This window comes from Callorhinchus milii, unplaced genomic scaffold, assembly GCF_018977255.1.
Source record: "Callorhinchus milii isolate IMCB2004 unplaced genomic scaffold, IMCB_Cmil_1.0 Scaffold3, whole genome shotgun sequence".
In the NCBI taxonomy this organism is placed as follows: domain Eukaryota; kingdom Metazoa; phylum Chordata; class Chondrichthyes; order Chimaeriformes; family Callorhinchidae; genus Callorhinchus; species Callorhinchus milii.
This window is the reverse complement of record NW_024704744.1, coordinates 16,078,469-16,096,166: the sequence shown is the minus strand read 5'-3', so window position 1 is coordinate 16,096,166 and position 17,698 is coordinate 16,078,469. Positions and strand designations below refer to the sequence as shown.

At 38.7% G+C, this 17,698-nt stretch overlaps 1 protein-coding gene across 5 annotated transcripts in view; it reads left to right on the top strand.

Moving 5' to 3' along the window:
* Positions 1 to 17,698, top strand: part of rock2a (rho-associated, coiled-coil containing protein kinase 2a) — a 128,533-nt gene that overhangs the window by 84,832 nt on the left and 26,003 nt on the right. For 4 of the 5 annotated variants that reach the window (XM_007897080.2, XM_042333647.1, XM_007897082.2 and 1 more), the window contains exons 10-21: positions 5,082 to 5,145; positions 7,256 to 7,267; positions 7,377 to 7,465; positions 10,122 to 10,170; positions 11,292 to 11,427; positions 11,818 to 11,909; positions 12,340 to 12,586; positions 13,035 to 13,141; positions 14,015 to 14,174; positions 15,011 to 15,171; positions 15,399 to 15,583; positions 16,580 to 16,649. In XM_007897080.2, the coding sequence (XP_007895271.2) occupies positions 5,082 to 5,145; positions 7,256 to 7,267; positions 7,377 to 7,465; positions 10,122 to 10,170; positions 11,292 to 11,427; positions 11,818 to 11,909; positions 12,340 to 12,586; positions 13,035 to 13,141; positions 14,015 to 14,174; positions 15,011 to 15,171; positions 15,399 to 15,583; positions 16,580 to 16,649 (1,372 nt within the window). The remainder of the gene's footprint in view (positions 1 to 5,081; positions 5,146 to 7,255; positions 7,268 to 7,376; positions 7,466 to 10,121; positions 10,171 to 11,291; positions 11,428 to 11,817; positions 11,910 to 12,339; positions 12,587 to 13,034; positions 13,142 to 14,014; positions 14,175 to 15,010; positions 15,172 to 15,398; positions 15,584 to 16,579; positions 16,650 to 17,698) is intronic. The other variant, XM_042333646.1, reaches the window with a different exon arrangement.

Below are 17,698 nucleotides of genomic sequence, written 5' to 3'. Positions count from 1 at the left end.
CTCTATGGCTGTTTGTCGGTCATGCTGTGCAAAATACACAGTCAAACCAATTTACAGTATATCCCTGTGCAGCATTTTAAGATGTCCCAACAATATGATAAAGCACTATATCAAATGCAAGGATTATTATTTTATTATGAATTTATATTTATAGCACCTTTCAATCCAGAGGACATCTCAAAACACTACCAACTATTTCATAGGTTTAAAAAAAATTTGATCTCTGATGCTGTGATCGCTGATGGAAATCATATAGAAAAATCCTATGCACAGTGTTTAACTGAGTAACTCTACTTCAATGTGTTTTTCAAGAAGCAGCAGCATAGATTCTTGATAGCACACTTGACAGTGCCTTTGAATAGCTCCAACAACAATGACAAAATTATGTTTACATAGCACCTTTCGCGTCGGGAGGATGTCCCAAGTTGCTAGACAGTCAGTGTTTCGGACTCGAGCTGGGATCGAGATTGGGGATGTTGGAGGGCGGGGGGGGAAGAAGAGTGCTTGAAAGCACGATCAAAGAGGAGGGTCTTGAGATGAGTCTTGAAGGAAGCAAGGAAGGGGGCGAGGCAGAGGGACTGCGGGATGGAGTTCCAGAGGGTGGGGCAGAGTGGCAGAAGGCCTGCCCTCCAATGATGGGGCGGGGGACCTGAAGTAGGCCGGAGCCCGCTGAACAGACATGTTGGTAGGGGGTTTAGGAGATCGCAGAGGTAGTGGGGAGCGAGGCCATGAAGGGCTTTGAAGGTGAGGACGAGGATCTTGAACTGTATCCTCTGTGTGATGGGAAGCTCCAGTCGTAAGACCTAGTGCTTTATAATATATTGAAACAAACCCTAAGGGTTATTAGAACTGAAATTTCTACCTCTGATTTCTACTCACGTTCATAAAACACTCTAGGTTCCATCTTACAAACACATTTGAGTCATGCGCTGTTGCCAAGCATCCATTATTTTGTATATTTATCTTTCTCAGAACATTTTCAGTGAATACAATCATATTTGTCAATTTTAAATAATCATTCATCTATCCGGTCACAGACCGGTTGGACCGAGTGGCCTGTTTCCATACTATGCATTCTTTGTAAATCTGGTTTTAAAGTGCTTGATTGAAAGCTCCAGTTTTACTGCCCACTCATAATGTTGCTGGGGGGAGGGGGCAGAGCTTTGTGCTTGTATAACATGCTGCTTACTAACTTTTGATGCTGTTCAGATCATCAGTGATTAAAAACAGCTGGTGAGTAGCTAGCTTCTTTCAGTTATTTGAAAATTATTGGCAATAAATGGACTAAGTTATCGTGTAAAAAGATCATATAGTGAGGTTGTTCATTTATCATGCCCATCACTTCACAAAGAGTGAGACCAAGTTTTAGCTGATTTTAAGATGAAAGATTGGCAGAGCTGTGATGCACAGCTTGCTTTTTTTAATGATCTGAGAGAACCTGGAATAAAATCTCATGATATGCAGCAAAACTGAAACATAATTCAAGGATTATTATTTAATAATAATCAGATGGATAATGTGAGTATGTCTTGCCATTCTATGCTGGTCAAACATTTTTAGTATTTCTATTAATCCAATGCAGTACACCAACAATGTTTTAAAACACAAGTTTAACTTGCTTAAAATATTAAGCAAACTATTTTACCAATTCTGTGTAGTTACAGTTTGAAAGTCATAAGGAAAGTTTCCAGATGGGAAGGTAATCTTTCGTTGGCATTTTCCCCCCAACAATTCAAAGGTTACTTTAAAATAACTTCATACAATTGTTTCAAAACATTGTAACTAAATAAAAGAGAGATAATCATATCCAAAGAGGTCTGAACTAGTTAGGCAGCTGGGTTGAGGACTAGTGAAATGAATTAAATGTATATACATATAAAACCTACAGAAATCAATGTAAAAATGAATAAAGTATAATAATGGGATTTGGTGTGATTTCTGATCAGTCACTGTATTCCCTCAGCTAATGTAAAGCGGCAATAAAATACTAGTCAGAACAAATTTATTCTGATCTTGCATAGCGCAATGGCAAGGCCATATTGAAAGTGGCAGTTTGAGCACATTAATTTTAAAGTAGAAGGTTCAGAGAGGGGTGGGAAGGATCATTCTGGGCCTTATAAGGCCTGTGTTTCGTAAGAAAAATATTCTGAGGTGAAATGGTTTTATTTATGGTAGGAAATTATTTTCGGAGGTGTGAGGCAAAGATTTGGGATGAAAGGGGCATGCATCATTTGCTGGGCAGTGCCAAGTGATGTCCTCCAGTGTTTAGTGCTGGGCTCTCACTTTTCATTCTACATACACATTACGTGTGTAGAGGAATAGAGGGTGTATTTCTAAATTTGGTGTTGGCGTTAAGCTAGGAAATATGGTGAAGAGGATAGCAGAAAATTGAAAAGTGCCCAGGTACTATTCACTAAATTAATATTTGGGTTGATGAAGGAGTTTGATGAGGATGAAGGCAGGCTGCGGATGTTAACAGGTGATTTGATTGAATTGTTTAAAATAATGAGAATTGACAAGTGTTCCTCTGGTAAAGAAATCCAATGCAAAGCAACATAATAAAGTTAGAGCTAAAACTGAGAATTCAGATAGCAAAACATTTCATCTTGCAATGGATTATGAACATGTGAAATGCACTGCTGCAGAAAACTACTGAAGTTATCAGGCAGAATTGTTTGAGATGCTTAAAAGGGAGAAGGATAGATGCTTAAAAATAAGGGTAAAGATTTGGCACTCTGAAGTAAGTAAATTCATAGAAGTTACAGGTGAACATGTTGAGTTGCTATCTTTTTAGTCAATATTAGTCAATTGGGGGATGGTTTTTCCGGGGGTCTGTTCCCATTCCCCTAAAAACTGCCACCATCACACCCACTTTGAAAAAACCCACCCTTGATGCGTCGCAGCTATCAAGCTACCGGCCCATCTCCAACCTCCTCTTCCTGTCCAAGATCCTTGAAAGAGTTGTCGCCTCCCAACTGCGCTCTTTCCTCTCCACCCATTCATTATTCGAACCCTTTGAGTCGGGTTTCCGTGCTGCCCATAGCACAGAAACTGCCCTGGTCAAGGTCACCAATGACATCTTGACCATCTGTGACCAGGGCTCCCTCTGCCTCCTCGTCCTCCTCGACCTATCGGCCGCATTCAATACGGTCGACCAATCTATCCTCCTCCACCGCTTGTCCTCCCACCTCAACCTTCAAGGCCCTGTCCTTGAATGGTTTAGGTCCCAGCTCTCCCACCGTCTTCATTTGTTTCCACAAGCGGCTTTTCCTCCAACCCCCGCACTGTCTCGTGCAGTGTCCCTCAGGGCTCTGTCCTCGGTCCCTCCTCTTCACCCTCTATATGCTCCCCCTTGGTGACATCATCCGCAAACATGGGGTTAACACCCAACTCTACCGTTTCCTCCTCTACCCTCAACTCCACGACCACCGATGTCCTGACAGCCTGCCTGTCTGACATCAAGTCCTGGACGAGAGACAACTTTCTTCAGCTCAACGTGTGCAAAACTGAGGCCCTCCTGATTGGCTCACGTCAGCGCCTCCGCACCTCAGGCGCTGACAGCATCAGCATCCAAGGCTGCACTCTCCACCTCTCAAAGTCAGTCAGGAACCTCGGTGTTCTGTTCGACCCTGAGCTGTCCTTTCTCCCTCATATCCGCGCCACAACTGGCACCGCCTTCCAACACCTCCGAAACATCGCCAGACTACGGCACTACCTCACCCCTCACGCTGCTGAAACTCTGGTCCACGCCTTTATCACCTCAAGGCTGGACTATGGGAACTCTCTCCTCGCCGGCCTTCCCGGCACCTCCCTCCACAAGCTGCAGGTCATTCAGAACTCTGCAGCTCGTGTACTGTCCCGCACCAGGCTTCGCGACCACATCACTCCCACCCTCGCCCTCGCTCGCCTCCACTGGCTCCCCATCCCCCAGAGGATCGAATTCAAGATCCTCATCCTCACCTACAAGGCCATTCACGGCCTTACTCCCTCCTACCTCTCTGACCTACTATCCCCCTACTTACCTGCCCGTACCCTCCGTTCCTCTGGCTCCGGTCTGCTCCACATCCCCCGCCCCAACCGCCCTACGATCGGTGGCCGGGCCTTCAGCCTCTCAGCCCCGAGGCTCTGGAACTCTATCCCCCAGTGCCTTCGCCGCCTCCTCCCTTTCCTCCTTCAAGGCCGGTCTCAAGACCTTTCTCTTTGATCGTGCCTTCAGCTCCCCTCTCGACTCTCTACCCCCTCCTCGCTCCCTCCCTTCCCTCCCCTCACCCTGACCATTTCCCCCCTGCTCGGGTCCTGACCCAACTGTCCAGTGCCTTGGGACATCCTCCCGATGTGAAAGGCGCTCTATAAATGAAATCTTGTTGTTGTAATAATCCCTTAAAAAAAAAATAATTTGGTCACTCAATCCACTTCTGTTTGTGGGACATTGCTCTGCACAATTTGCTGCCATGTTTCGCCCACAAAATATGCAATCAATTCACTTTACAGTATATTCTGTGAAGTGCTTTGAGATGTCTCGAAGAAGTAATAGGGCGCTATATCAAATGCAAGGATTATTATTTTATATAAAGATGTATGGAGGAAAGGTATGACTATGTGATTAGAAAGACCTGAAAAGATCTATTAAACTGGCACAGCAAGCTTTTAGTAGCAATCACTTATAAACTAGAAAATGATCAGGCTCATTAATGACCTATTAGTGCAGATTTGAGGTGCATCAACTAAATTGGTTCTTGCTATATTAATTTACCCCTATTATTTCTTCGGAAAATACTACAGCAACAAATTGCACTTATATTGCGCCCTCCACACAGGGTAGCGTCTCAGAGCGCTTAACAGTGGGGGAGCCTGACTACTGTTACTAATAAGGAAAGTTCTTAAAATAGAAACACAGTTTTAACATGATTTTCAAATCTGAAGGGTTGCAGCAGTTTTTTTGCACAGCCTAGTTCTGAGGAAGACTTGGCTTCAATCTTGTAAGAATGTTTTAGTGAGAGTTAAGCTCTGAGACATGAGTGGATTGGCATGATGGCTGAAATTGTTGAATCTTGAATAGAAGAGTTGTGTTTTTTTTATAGGTTGCTAAGTGATTTGCCTGAGCCCTACAGTGAAAATGAGCACACGATGTCCAGTAAAATTGAGGTGGGTGTAAATGTGTTTTGTAGCTTGCATGAAAAGCAAGTGCTGAAATAGTTTTAGTTTTTGTACTAATTTTCTATTTCGTAGGTTCTCGTTTTATAGCTATTTTATATTTATGTAGCTATATTTGTAAATAAAATTGCTTGTATTAAAAGTTGATTTTCTTTTTATTAAAATGTTTGGTTTTGTATGGGCCTTCAGCTTGAAAATCAGCATTGGTTACAATGTGGCAGGAGTATTTTACCTTGGCACTGGAGAGCTTTGTGTATGGTCAAATAATAAATTATAAAGAAAAGTACCAGCTAAACTGTAAAGACTAAAATGATTTTTAAAAAAGAGCCTTCTTTACAATACCATTATTATAATGGAGGGGATAACTGCAACTTTACATATTCAGGTCCCACTTTGTATTTGGTGTAGATTACATCTAAGTACTTATGTTGATTATTAACCAGCATGCCTGGCTCATCAATAGGAGTTGCAGGGGTAGGGAAGTCACTGAAAGCCGAGATTCCTCCTATTTGCCTCCAGATAACCGCAATCCAATGGGTTGGATAGGCCGTATAAGCACTTTGGAGTTGCTAATGCCTTGTCTGATGTTCTTCAGGTTTAGACAAGTTTTCACAGGGAGGAAATTGCACATTTCTGCCAAACAGAAATTGCTCATGTGAGTTCTCAAAAGCTGAAACAAGACTACCGCAACGATTTCCATGTGTGTTGGACTCCAATTTTTTTATAGTGATTGATTTTCATATTATACTCCAGGTTCATACCCTTTCACAATAAAAATGTCCTGCAAGCCTTAGTATGTCATTATCAGGACCCTTTCATAAATCAGTCCATAAAAAGGAGTAATCAACTTATGATTTTCTCAGTAATTTTTCTGTCCGTTTAATTAAATAATCGTATATTTAAGCAAACCTGAAAAGCCCAAGGAACCTGTTGGGAGTAAATACTATAATTAATAATTTATTTACCACATCATCATATAGTTGCTAACCCAATCTTCAGCAAATCAATCCCTCGCTATTGAAAAAGAACGTGCATTTTTGTAGCTTCTTACACACCAAGCTATCTCAAAGCAATGAAAAAATAATCTCAATATATTTCTGTCATGGTTGCTAGATTTTAAACTTAGTTTTTTTTAAACTAATGAGAATTTTAAAAAATCTCTGGTTAGACTTGCAAATGTTTTGGGAGGAAAATTAAGTAAATACAATTATTTTGGTGCATTAAAACTTTCATTACATCAATCACATACAATTTTCTTTAATGGAACATCCAATACTAGTATTGGGGAGAATCATTTCAGAGAAGACCTGTGTATTCCGACTCCCTAATGTTTTATAATTCTGTAAAACACTGAGTTCCATTTCCTATCTTGTTTATGTCAGGTGTTAAGTTTTTTTAGCAGTTAAGTTTTGAAAATTAAGAGTATAAATGCTTTATTTTTCCCCGTTCATTCAGCTGCAAGTGACTACAGGATGTAGGCTATATTTCCACTTCTGGAAGAGGAATTACTTGGCTTGCCCCTTTAAGGAAATTGCACCTTGAGATTTGATCCTCCCTGGTAAATTGATTTTCATAAAGGGCTAAGTCATAAGTGTTCTTCCCCTGTGGGAAGGTGGCCTACATCCTTTGGTATGGGGAGATTGAACTTCTAGCAAAGGTAAGTCATTTGTATTATGTGGGACTTATCATTGGGGAAGGCTTCTGTATACTTCTAGTTCCTTACTGTACTGTAGAACAGTCCTTTATTTAGTGAATTCAGTGTTATGCCAGGCTCGCTAGTGTGCACGTAGGGGCAGTAGAATATAGTGGAGAACAATTTTCTCTTGGAATCACAAATTATAATTTGAGGCATTAGTATGACTGGCAAAGCATTAATTTGAAGTGTTTTTACTATCTAGAGTAGTGCACTGTAATTCCATTAAGGGACAATTTCAAATGCTGCAATGGCAGTATGCACATTTATGCATCATGTATGTCATGTGAATTTAGATATCCGTGATAATAATACTTCAAGCATTGATATTCAGTTCTTAGGTATGATGCAAAGGGTCACAAGTCTTTTGTACCTAAATGTAATTGTTTTCCTTCTCTTATTTTACAGGATAGTTTGGAGGTATGTAGCTTTCATCCTTTGTAAAACCTATTTGAAAATGAGTGCACAATGTTCATTATGATATCACGATTCATATTATTGCCAATATTTCCTTCCTTTTTTGTTTCAGTCTAAAAAACTACAAAAGAAGCTTCATCAGATAGAAGAACAATTGAATAACGAAATGCAAGCCAAAGATGAAATGGAACAGAAATATAGGTATGGGTAGATTTAGGGATGAGTGGATGGTGCAGTGGTTAGTGTATTGTCTTTTCAATTTTGAAGTCTTAGTTCAAATCAATAGCAACAAATTACATTTGTATAGTGCCTTTCATGTCAAGGCGCTGGACAGTCAGGGATTTGGACGCGAGCTGGGGGTTGAGATCAGGAAAGGTGGAGGGCAAGGAAGATAGGGGTATGAGGGTGGCCGAATGCATGGTCGAAGAAGAGGGTCTTGAGACAGGCCTTGAAGGAGACGAGAGGAAGCAAAGAGAAGGGACTGTGGGATAGAGTTCAAAAGAGAGGCTGAATTGTTCCGCATGGTGGATGAGGCAAGGGACATGGAGCAGGCCGGAGCCCGCTGAGCTGAGGGAGTGGACAGGTCGAAATAGTTAGTAGGTCATAGAGGTAGGGAGGAGCAAGGCCATGGAGTTCTTTGAAGGCAAGGACAGGGATTTTGAACTCTATCCTCTGAGTGAATTTTGTTGTTGTTGTTGACGGGAGCTGGTGGAGGATGGGGGTGATAGGGTCACCGAGCCTGGTGTGTGAGGGTACATGAGCTGCAGAGTTCTGGATGACCTACAGCTTTTGGAGGGAAGATTTGGGAAGGCTGACAAGCATAGAGTTAACATAGTCGAGCCTGATGTGATAAATGCATAGATGAGGTCTCAGCGGCCTGAGGGGAGAGGCAGTGGCAGAGCGGGTGATGTTACGGAGGTGGAGAAAGGCAGAGCAGGCCATGGCACGGATGTGGAGTAGAAAGCGTCGAATAAAATGCCAAAATTCAGTGGCTGGCTCAGTGAAGTGTAGAGAATGAGTCCATGGATAGTGATGCTGTCATTGCCTGATAGGTACCAATCAGGTCCTCGATCTTGTTGACATTCAACTGGAGAAAGTTAGCTCTCCTCCAGGACTTGATGTGTGACATACAATCAGTCAGCACAGCAGTGGTCCTGGAATCAAAGAAGCAGAGAGATAGAGTTGTGTGTCATCCGCATACATGTGGAAGTTGACCCCATGTCTGCGGATGATGTCACTAAGGGGGAACCTGTAGCCACTGAAGAGGAGAGAACGAAAGCAGAACCCTGATGAATGCTGCACAAGACAGTGTGGGGGCTGGAGGAGAAGCTGTTCATGGAGAACAAATCAGCCCATACTTGGAGTCAAATGTGAAATGAGTCTGAGGAGTTTTAATCCATTTCCTATTGAGCATAGGACCAGAGCACATTTGGTGTAAATTTTATTGAAGTGTAGGAGAAATTTAACATTGAATTTAAAATGTGCTGTGCATGTCTTGGGACTGTTTGTTGTTGACATTGGCTGACCAAATGAGGATGTGTTCCATTTTCTAACACTGACCTCCCTCTCATTGATGTGTGCAGAATTCCAAGAAAACAAATACCATTTCCAATTTCATGTTTGTGCTCAATACTTGAGGAAGGGAGAAACTTGGTAACTGTAACTTCAGTTGTGGGGAAGTCACTGGAATCTCATCAGGCACAGGTTGCATAAACTTGGTCTCTATTCCCTTGAGTTTGCAAGGTTGAGGGATGATCTGATTGAGGTTTTTAAATTAATAATTTGATAGAGTAGATACAGAGAAACTATTTCTCTGATATGGGAATCTTAAAATTAGAGCTAGGCCATTTAGGAGTGAAATTAGGAGGCAGCTTTTCACCCAAAAGGTAGTGGAAATCTGGAACTGACTCCCCCAATCACATTTTCAAGACTGAGGTGAATAGTAGATATTTGTTAGGTCAGGATATTAAGGGATAAGGGGCAAAGGTAGGTAATTGGAGTTGATGTACAGATCAGCCATGATCTTATAGAATGGCAGAGCAGGCTGAATAGCCTACTCCTGTTCCTAGGCTTCTACTTGTGTGTGGGTTAATTGTTCAAGAAATCTTATAATTTTAATAAATAGCAATGTTAGGGTTCACTAGCTAGAATAATAGAATCATTCATGTTTTTAATGTTTATACATGTGAAATTTGTGTTCCGGTAGTCTGTGAAATTGCTAGTTATGGTTGTGAAATGAAAGGTATTCTGCTGCAGTAGATTAAATGGAAAAATGTATGCAATTTTAAAATCACCGACTTTTTAAACTAGGGATGTAGAAATGTTATGCTTTAACTACAGTGTAAATGATAAACTCAGTGTGACTGTATACAAAATAAAATGGCTTGTTTGGGAGAGTGAAGAAATGCCCCAAATGCAAGACGAGATTAGTTTTGGTTTTATTCGCTTGCTTCTTTCAGAATTTTTTATTATTGTGATTTGGTTTCTCCACTGCTTTAGGTATTACAATATAAATTTCCATTTATATTAGCACCTTTCATATTGGGAATCAAAGCAGTTATTGAACAAGATAAACCACCATATTTCAGTGTTATGTTAGGAATACTGTGGAAGTGCACAGAAGTTACGTCGAATGGTTTGATATCTCCCAACCCCCCACTCCCCCCCACCCCCAACTTGCCTCTGCTTCTTTCTACCTCCCTCTTCTCTCTTCTGGGGAAAGAGTATTTGTTTGTGGAAAAACCTCTCAACATAAATGGGTGATTGGAAAAGGATGCAATTAAAATTTAAATTTTACTTTGTTTTGTATGAAATATTTTGCTTTTAGTTTATGTTTACTTATACGTTTCATTTCTAGAGCAACAAACAACCGTCTGGAAAAGATATCCAAAGAATTGGAAGATGAGGTAGAGCATTAATACTATGTGTTCTCCAGATGGTTTTTATTTATTTCAGTATATACTTTAGAATAATAAGGTCCAGATAAGCAAGTTGTATTTGTTTATGTTCAAACATTCTATTTTCTTGATTCTTTCCAACAATAAATCAAAAATGCCATTTTGGGCGAGTGTAACAGGTTAGGAGGAAATATAATTTAAACCTCTATTTCAATCTATAAGTTTTATACCAGTTCTGTCATATTATCAATCTGGTCCCCAAAGCTACACTAGAGATGAGCAACAAAACTGGAAAAAAACCCACAAGAATTAGGTTGTGGTTTGGGAGACTATCAAATTTGGTAAATAGCAAATATTTAATTGTTTCTGATTATAATATTAATGTATTATTTTATAACATTGTAGAATAGATAATTCAACTTACAGCAAATATATATTTTATATATCAATAAAAATGAAACCCACTTGATTCTGGTTATATTATGTAGCCATGATTATTTTATTGGTTTCTAATTTAGCTTATTTTCTATAGGGTCTGTGGTAAATAAAAGAACTAGTCGTTCTTCAGATTTTAAATAGAGGCATCTTACACATTCCAGCTAAACTCTTTGAAAATAAGTCTGCAAAACAAATGAATTGTTTCAAAATTTTCATTCTATTTTGAGAGAGAGAATGAAGCAAGATTCTTGTAGTATACTTCTTTTCTGTATCGTTGATATGTTTCAGAACACCCTGAATTATACATCAAAAAGGCAGTGGAAATGTAAAACTTTGGCTTGGTGATTCCGTTTTCATATGATGATCAATTTTCTCAGTTTTATGTTGCATGTTTTAGGCTCCATATTTTTTCTGCATTTTTGATTATTTTATTATAATAAAATGAAGACAAAAGGGCAGTAACTAAAAGTAGCAGCTCTTTCACTTAAAAAGAGGCAGCAAAACGATAGTTATTTTATCCTTAGCACAAAATAGTATTTTTTAAAAAGTGTTGAAAAATAATACATTTGAGAAAGAATTTCAAACTGTTTGAAAAGGTTACTTTTTACTGGTTACCTTCACTTAAATAGTTTGGCTTTGTCTTTGGTAAAAGATTGTATGTGTGGTCGATCACCCCAACCTGTGAATTTTAGGTAACTTCTAGAAAAGATCTGGAGTCAGCATTAAGGCTGCTGGAGCGAGAAAAGGCATTGCTTCAGCACAAGAATGCGGATCACAACCGAAAAGCAGAAATGGAGGCAGATAAAAAGCGTATTCTGGAGAATGAAGGTAAATGGATTTCATCCATGTATTTGATTGAAGTGCAGTTCACAATCACTAATCTAGTTGCCAGTGACCCATCCTGACCAACAATCAGAATCTTGCCTATGGATTGGCTAAAAGCCTGCTGCTCTTCCGTAATCTTCTCCCGTCGACTTTTTCGCAATTTTCCTTAATCTGGATGATGTTCTATCCCAATCTGTTAAAATCAGTGGCTGTGTGTTATTCATTTTGTGGTTAGGTATTAATTACAGGTGGTGTTATAGAGAGATTGTGTGTGTGTCTGACTAAAATCTAGGTACACTATCAATTACATTTTTTTAGTGAATCTCCTAGTATTCCTGGCTGGATATGTAAATTATTCTGTTCTCATGTGTAACAAATCTGTGTGTTTCACAGTCACGAATTTGAAAGAACAGCTTGATGATTTGAGGAAACGGAATCAGAATTCTCAAATATCTAATGAGAAAATGGCTCAATTGCAGAGGCAGGTAAGTTAGTCAAGTTATTACATTTTTAACTCGTTTAAAAAATTGCTATGAATCAATTGGACTAGAGCGGTCCCACAATACTATGTAAGATATTTGTACATTAAGAAATGGAAGATGCAAATTCAGTTGAGTCCCTGTTCCGACTCAAGATCTTCTCAAAGCTGAGTTCTCACACGTCCAATTTCCTCCACGAGACACACACTGCGCTCCTAGATGCTTTTACAGAGGCTCATGCAATTTACCCTGTGGATTTTCTATTTGAGCACTTTTACAACCTATGTGTGTGAGACAATATCTGAAGTTTGGTGTGGGTGCCAGTGAACTGCAAGGGACACTTTTCTTCTCTCAAAAATGAACGCTAAAGAGTTGAGGATATGATAGTTGCTGGTTATATATGTTCATATATTCTTTGTCATTACACAAAATCTAGCTGGATGAAGCCAATGCCTTACTGAGGACAGAAACTGAGACAACAGCGAGACTACGAAAGAACCAAACTGAGTTATCAAAGCAAATTGGACAGCTGGAGACTAACAATAGGGAAATGCAAGACAAAAATGCTGCGTTGGATAATGCCAAGCTCAAGCTTGAAAAGGAATACATCAGCTTACAGTCAGCACTTGAATCAGAGCGAAGAGATCGTTCACATGGCTCTGAGATCATTAGCGATTTACAAGGTGTGGAAAAATTAAAAGTATCCTGAAGGTCAGCTGTTTTTTTAAAAAACAAAAATGCATCCAGCAGAAATGCATCTAAACTGCAGTTGTACAAGATGACTTCTATTTTTCCCTGATGGGATCGATGAAGCTACAGGAACCCAAATTGATGGGAGAGCGTTATATGAAATTGGATTCAGTATCCAATTATTATTTACACCCATGGAATAAAATTTGCAATGTTATATAATTATCTGATCTTGGCTTGTACATAACTTACTTTGAAATAGGGAACCTGGAGAAAGTGGAAGGGGTGGGAGGATCTTTGAACAAAAAAAGAATGTCTTTTAAATGTTCCCCATAAACATACTTTAAATTAGATGCAGCAGAAATTAATTTTGGAGGGAGTCAGCTTATTTTGCTTGTGTCATTGTTTTATTGAGTCGTTTCTAATGAGGTTTGTTTTCAGGTCGGATTTCTTGTCTGGGAGATGAACTGAGAAGTAATAAGAACAGCCTGGCTAAGACTGAAATGGATAAACGGCAGCTGTATGATAAACTAACTGATTTGGAAAAGGTAAGTTGGTTTACCTTTTGGGATTGAATGTGTTTTTCTCCTTAAATTTCTTTCCTCTCTCCCAAAGATACTATGCTTGACTATAAATTCCCTGAATTGACTGCCTTCTAGTGTAAGTGGTTCTAAGAAGTCATTTTTTGCATAAAACATACACAACTGCGCAAGTGAACTGAAATGAAGATATGTTAGCAAAATACTAGTTTTAAAAAAAAAGGAAAATGTATTTTAATTTTGATATTTTCTTTCCATTGCTTTAGGCGCATATGATTTTTATATCAATAGGTTTACTGCTTTGAGATCTTACCTATGACTCAGATAAGTAAAGAGTTTAAAGGAGTTTTCCAGAGAGACTTTCTTGATTTGGTACCAGAAAAATGGTTCATGCATATTGGTTTGGGCTTAGACCGAACTTGAGGAGGTGAGTAAGGTGTCTATTTGGGAGTGAAAACATAGAATGGAGTTATGCGGCTCCCAACAGGTTAAGTAGGGGTATGAGGGGTGGAACTGGATAACCACTCAAGATACATACCTAAGAAAATTGCGCAGGATGGAGGGCTATTGAAATGTTCTTGCAGTTTCATTATCCACGAGAAAGGTTCCCAAGTCCTGTGAAATCCCTCCTGTTGAATGTGTAGTTGGGCAGCAATTTTCTCTACCTGGAATATTGTCCTTAATTGTTGCTCTCATGTCATCATAGAAGAAGGAGCAACGTGCTTTCCTAGTTCAGGAAAACATCAGCCCACACTTATTTTTTATCGTGCAGACACTTGTACTTTAGTGCCCATTACCATTTGGATTTTCTTCACAAATTTGTATCAGCCGGGTTTTTTTATCTGTTTGTTCCTTACTTGTTCCCTTTTATTCCATTAACAGGAAAAGAACAACATGGAAATAGACATGACTTACAAGCTGAAAGTATTACAACAGAGTCTGGAGCAAGAAGAAGCAGAGCATAAGGCTACTAAAGCACGGCTAGCAGATAAAAACAAGATCTATGAGTCTATAGAGGAGGCAAAATCTGAGGCTATGAAAGGTCAGTTATACAAATTGTAAAATCGAAGGTACTCCATTTGTTACAATGCTACAGCATTCGAAGTTCAATAGAGAATTATAGTTGGCCAATCAAAATATGACGATATATTTTAGGTCTGAGGCAAGAATTAATCTCTTCTCATAAAGAATGATAAGATTTTAGAATTCACTGCGGTGAATCCATCTTGCAGTGCTTAAAAAATCCCCAACATCCAGTTTACCAGGTTGCCGCTCACATTTCTTGCACGATACACACTATTATAATAGTAATAATTCTTGCATTTGATATTTGCCTCATCACATCTTCGAGAAGTCTCTCAAGTGCTTCACAGAATATACTTTAAAGTGAATTGACTGTTAATTTTTGTGGGCGAAACTATATGCTGAGATTACTTCAAGGAAGTGATGTCAGTAGTGCTTCTTATTGTATGTACAACACACAGGAAGTGAACTTAACTTGAACTCAGAAATCAACCAATTTTTCACGATTCACTTGCAATACTGCTTTCAGAACTGTTTAACTCATTATTAATGCATTATCATAAGGTCGCCCTATATGATGCATATCTGAACTTTCAGAAGGCCTCAATTCATAAATTTGTCTCAATTTCGTATTCTCAATCAAAAACAAAAGGCTCACCCAAAAAATCCAAGGCATTACAAGTATGGAGATGTCAGCTGATTTAAGATGGTTGATTTTTATTTTGCTTGCGTGGAATTATTTGTTAGAACCTGTTTAGTACCACTTTAGTGGTGCAGGTTGTTCGGTACATAATCGCAATGTTGCAGTTGCTATTTAATTTACCTTTAATGCAATTTTATAAAATGTCTTAACAGAAATGGAAAAGAAGCTTCAGGAAGAGAGAGCTTCAAAGCAAAAGGTTGAAAACAATTTACTGGAGGTTGAAAAACAATGTTCAATGTTAGACTGTGATAAGAAGCAGGCACAGCAGAAAATAGAAGAACTGATGAGAGAAAAGGAGAAATTGACTGAGGAGGTGAGTGCCACTTGTAACTGGAAGTGACTCAGCTTTAACTAGCTTCAGGGATATGACTAGAAATGCACTTAGTTTGAAATTGATTGTTTTGTCCGCGTATTCACTGTATATAAGAACTCTGGTAATGTCTTGATATAATTATATAAGAGAAGACAGCAATTGCACCACTTAGCAGTACTATCTTAAAAGGTTATAGTGTTTTTATTCAAAAAACATTTCTATTACAGGTGAAAAACTTGTCACTGAAGATAGAACAGGAGACACAAAAACGTAGTCTAACCCACAATGACCTGAAGATGCAGACGCAACAAGTCAACTCACTGAAAATGTCAGAGAAGCAGCTGAAGCAAGAGATAAATCACTTGCTAGAGACTAGACTCAGTCTGGAGAAACAGATAGGAGAGCTCCGGAAGTATGTCTTCTTAAAAAGGAAACTTAATTTCTCTTGGGTCTCTGTAACTTTTAGCCTTGAGGGTTCAGTTGTCCAAAAGTGTCTAATCTCTGTCCTGACCTTCAAATCTTTTGATTATCTAGTCCTTCCTTTTTCTATCTCCTCAAGTCCTAATCACCCACCTGTGGCCTCAGCTATTACTTCTCCAGTCTATAGCCCATTTCCTTTCCACTGTGTTTAAATTTTAAACCATTTTTTTCACATGACTCTTGATCCTCCTTGGGCTACAATTCCTGGTTCCAAAATGTGGTCTTGCACATCCTTGTTGCTTTCTGTCTTGGCCTAATTAGTTCATCACATTGAAATATACATTGATCTAGAACCCCCAAATTCACCTATTTTAGATTGCTGATCACTTGTGGTACATTGCTAAAAAAAAAAAAGGAACCTAGCATCTGCCCTAGATCGCCACAAGTTGTGGTTAGAAGCTGCCACTGGTTTCCTCGATTAATTTCTTTGCTTCATGAACACCATATTATGATGCTTCTCATTTGCCTACAACTTTCAAACTGCTTTCTCACTACTCGGTTTATAGTGTTTTTATTACTTAACTTATAAATTTGAGGGCAAATTTTACACATTTAAACTTGGGAGTAATGATTCACCTGGTAGTAAATTTGGCTCATTGGATAATGGAAAGTTCCATTCTAAGTGCACATCATCAAAGTGCATTAATCTTTTACCAATAGAGCTCTATTTTCTGAAATGGCAACAATATCTAGAAATACAGTTCAGTGATGTGTGTTACAGGGGTTAAAATAAGGCAATTTTGTACCTCCAAATTATAGTTGATTTATTAAAATGTATCCATTAAATATCCTGCAGGTTCATGAACACTGAAGAATCTTCACAACCAGAGTTTACTAATAGAAAAAGGACATGATTTCTAGTCTAAAGCATGATTGCTGGCCTCTGAAATCTTCCATTTGCACATGTTCTTTTTGTTGACTGTTTCAGAGAGCGCCTGGATGCTGATGGTCAGATGAAAGAACTTCAGGATCAGCTCGAAGCTGAACAGTATTTTTCAGTAAGTTCCCCACTTCTGGTATCATTCATGAAAACATAATTTTACATCCAGCTCAAGTTTGATTTTGTGAAACCGGTAATATCTTATGTTATGAATGGTCAATTGCAACAATTGTGGCAAAGTATTCATGTAACGGTTGAAACAGAAACACAAATAGATCTGTAATAAGGAAACTTTTAAAGTAATCTTCACAAGAGAGAAAAATCTAAATTCCAGAAATCCATTAATAATTTTCATACTTTTGTTAGGTAAAACTACAATTGCAAATAAGAAATATTATGGCCACAGTCATTCTACAGACAAATAATCATTACTATAACACCATTGTGAGCCTCAAAATATTAGTGACCAATAGACCCCCTAATATTGAAGTTTTAAAACTTTAAAAGATTAGTTAGTTTCTGAAAGCAAATTTAAATGCTAGATTCTGCTGACATCACATCAAAATTATCGATCCAAGTGGTGGGAAGTACCCATCATCCCATATTTCTTTGTAAACCACAATACTTAAAAGTGTAAACCACACATTTATGTTGTTCAACTTCTAAAGAATACCAAACCTACATACAAAACTATTTAATTTACTCTGACGTAGTTAATGAAATTACAGTTACATTTTTTGAGACCTCACCTCAATTAGAATAATGGAAGAAGAAAAATTAGGAGCAGGAGGATGGGTTTCTAAATTTGAGTGGAAATTAAGTCATTGAAAATTCAGAAGCACAGGTATTTCAGGTATGTGAGTATTTTCTATGTGCAAGTACCTAATTTTAATGCAGTGATTCCCAGAAAATAGGGGAGAAATTTCCCAGTGCAGCAGGATTGAGTACTGACTAAATGTATTGTGAATGAACTGTGTAATTCGAATGGTTCTAAGTAAGCTCACATACATACATGAGGGCAAAGGAATAGGGGGGTTAGAGACTTGTCTGGAGTTTAGACACCAGCATGGACTAGTTGGACTGAATGATCTGTTTTTGTGATGTAGATTCTATGCAACTTCTGTTGTAGCTGCACTATGCAACAATAGACATAATTGAACCAAAATA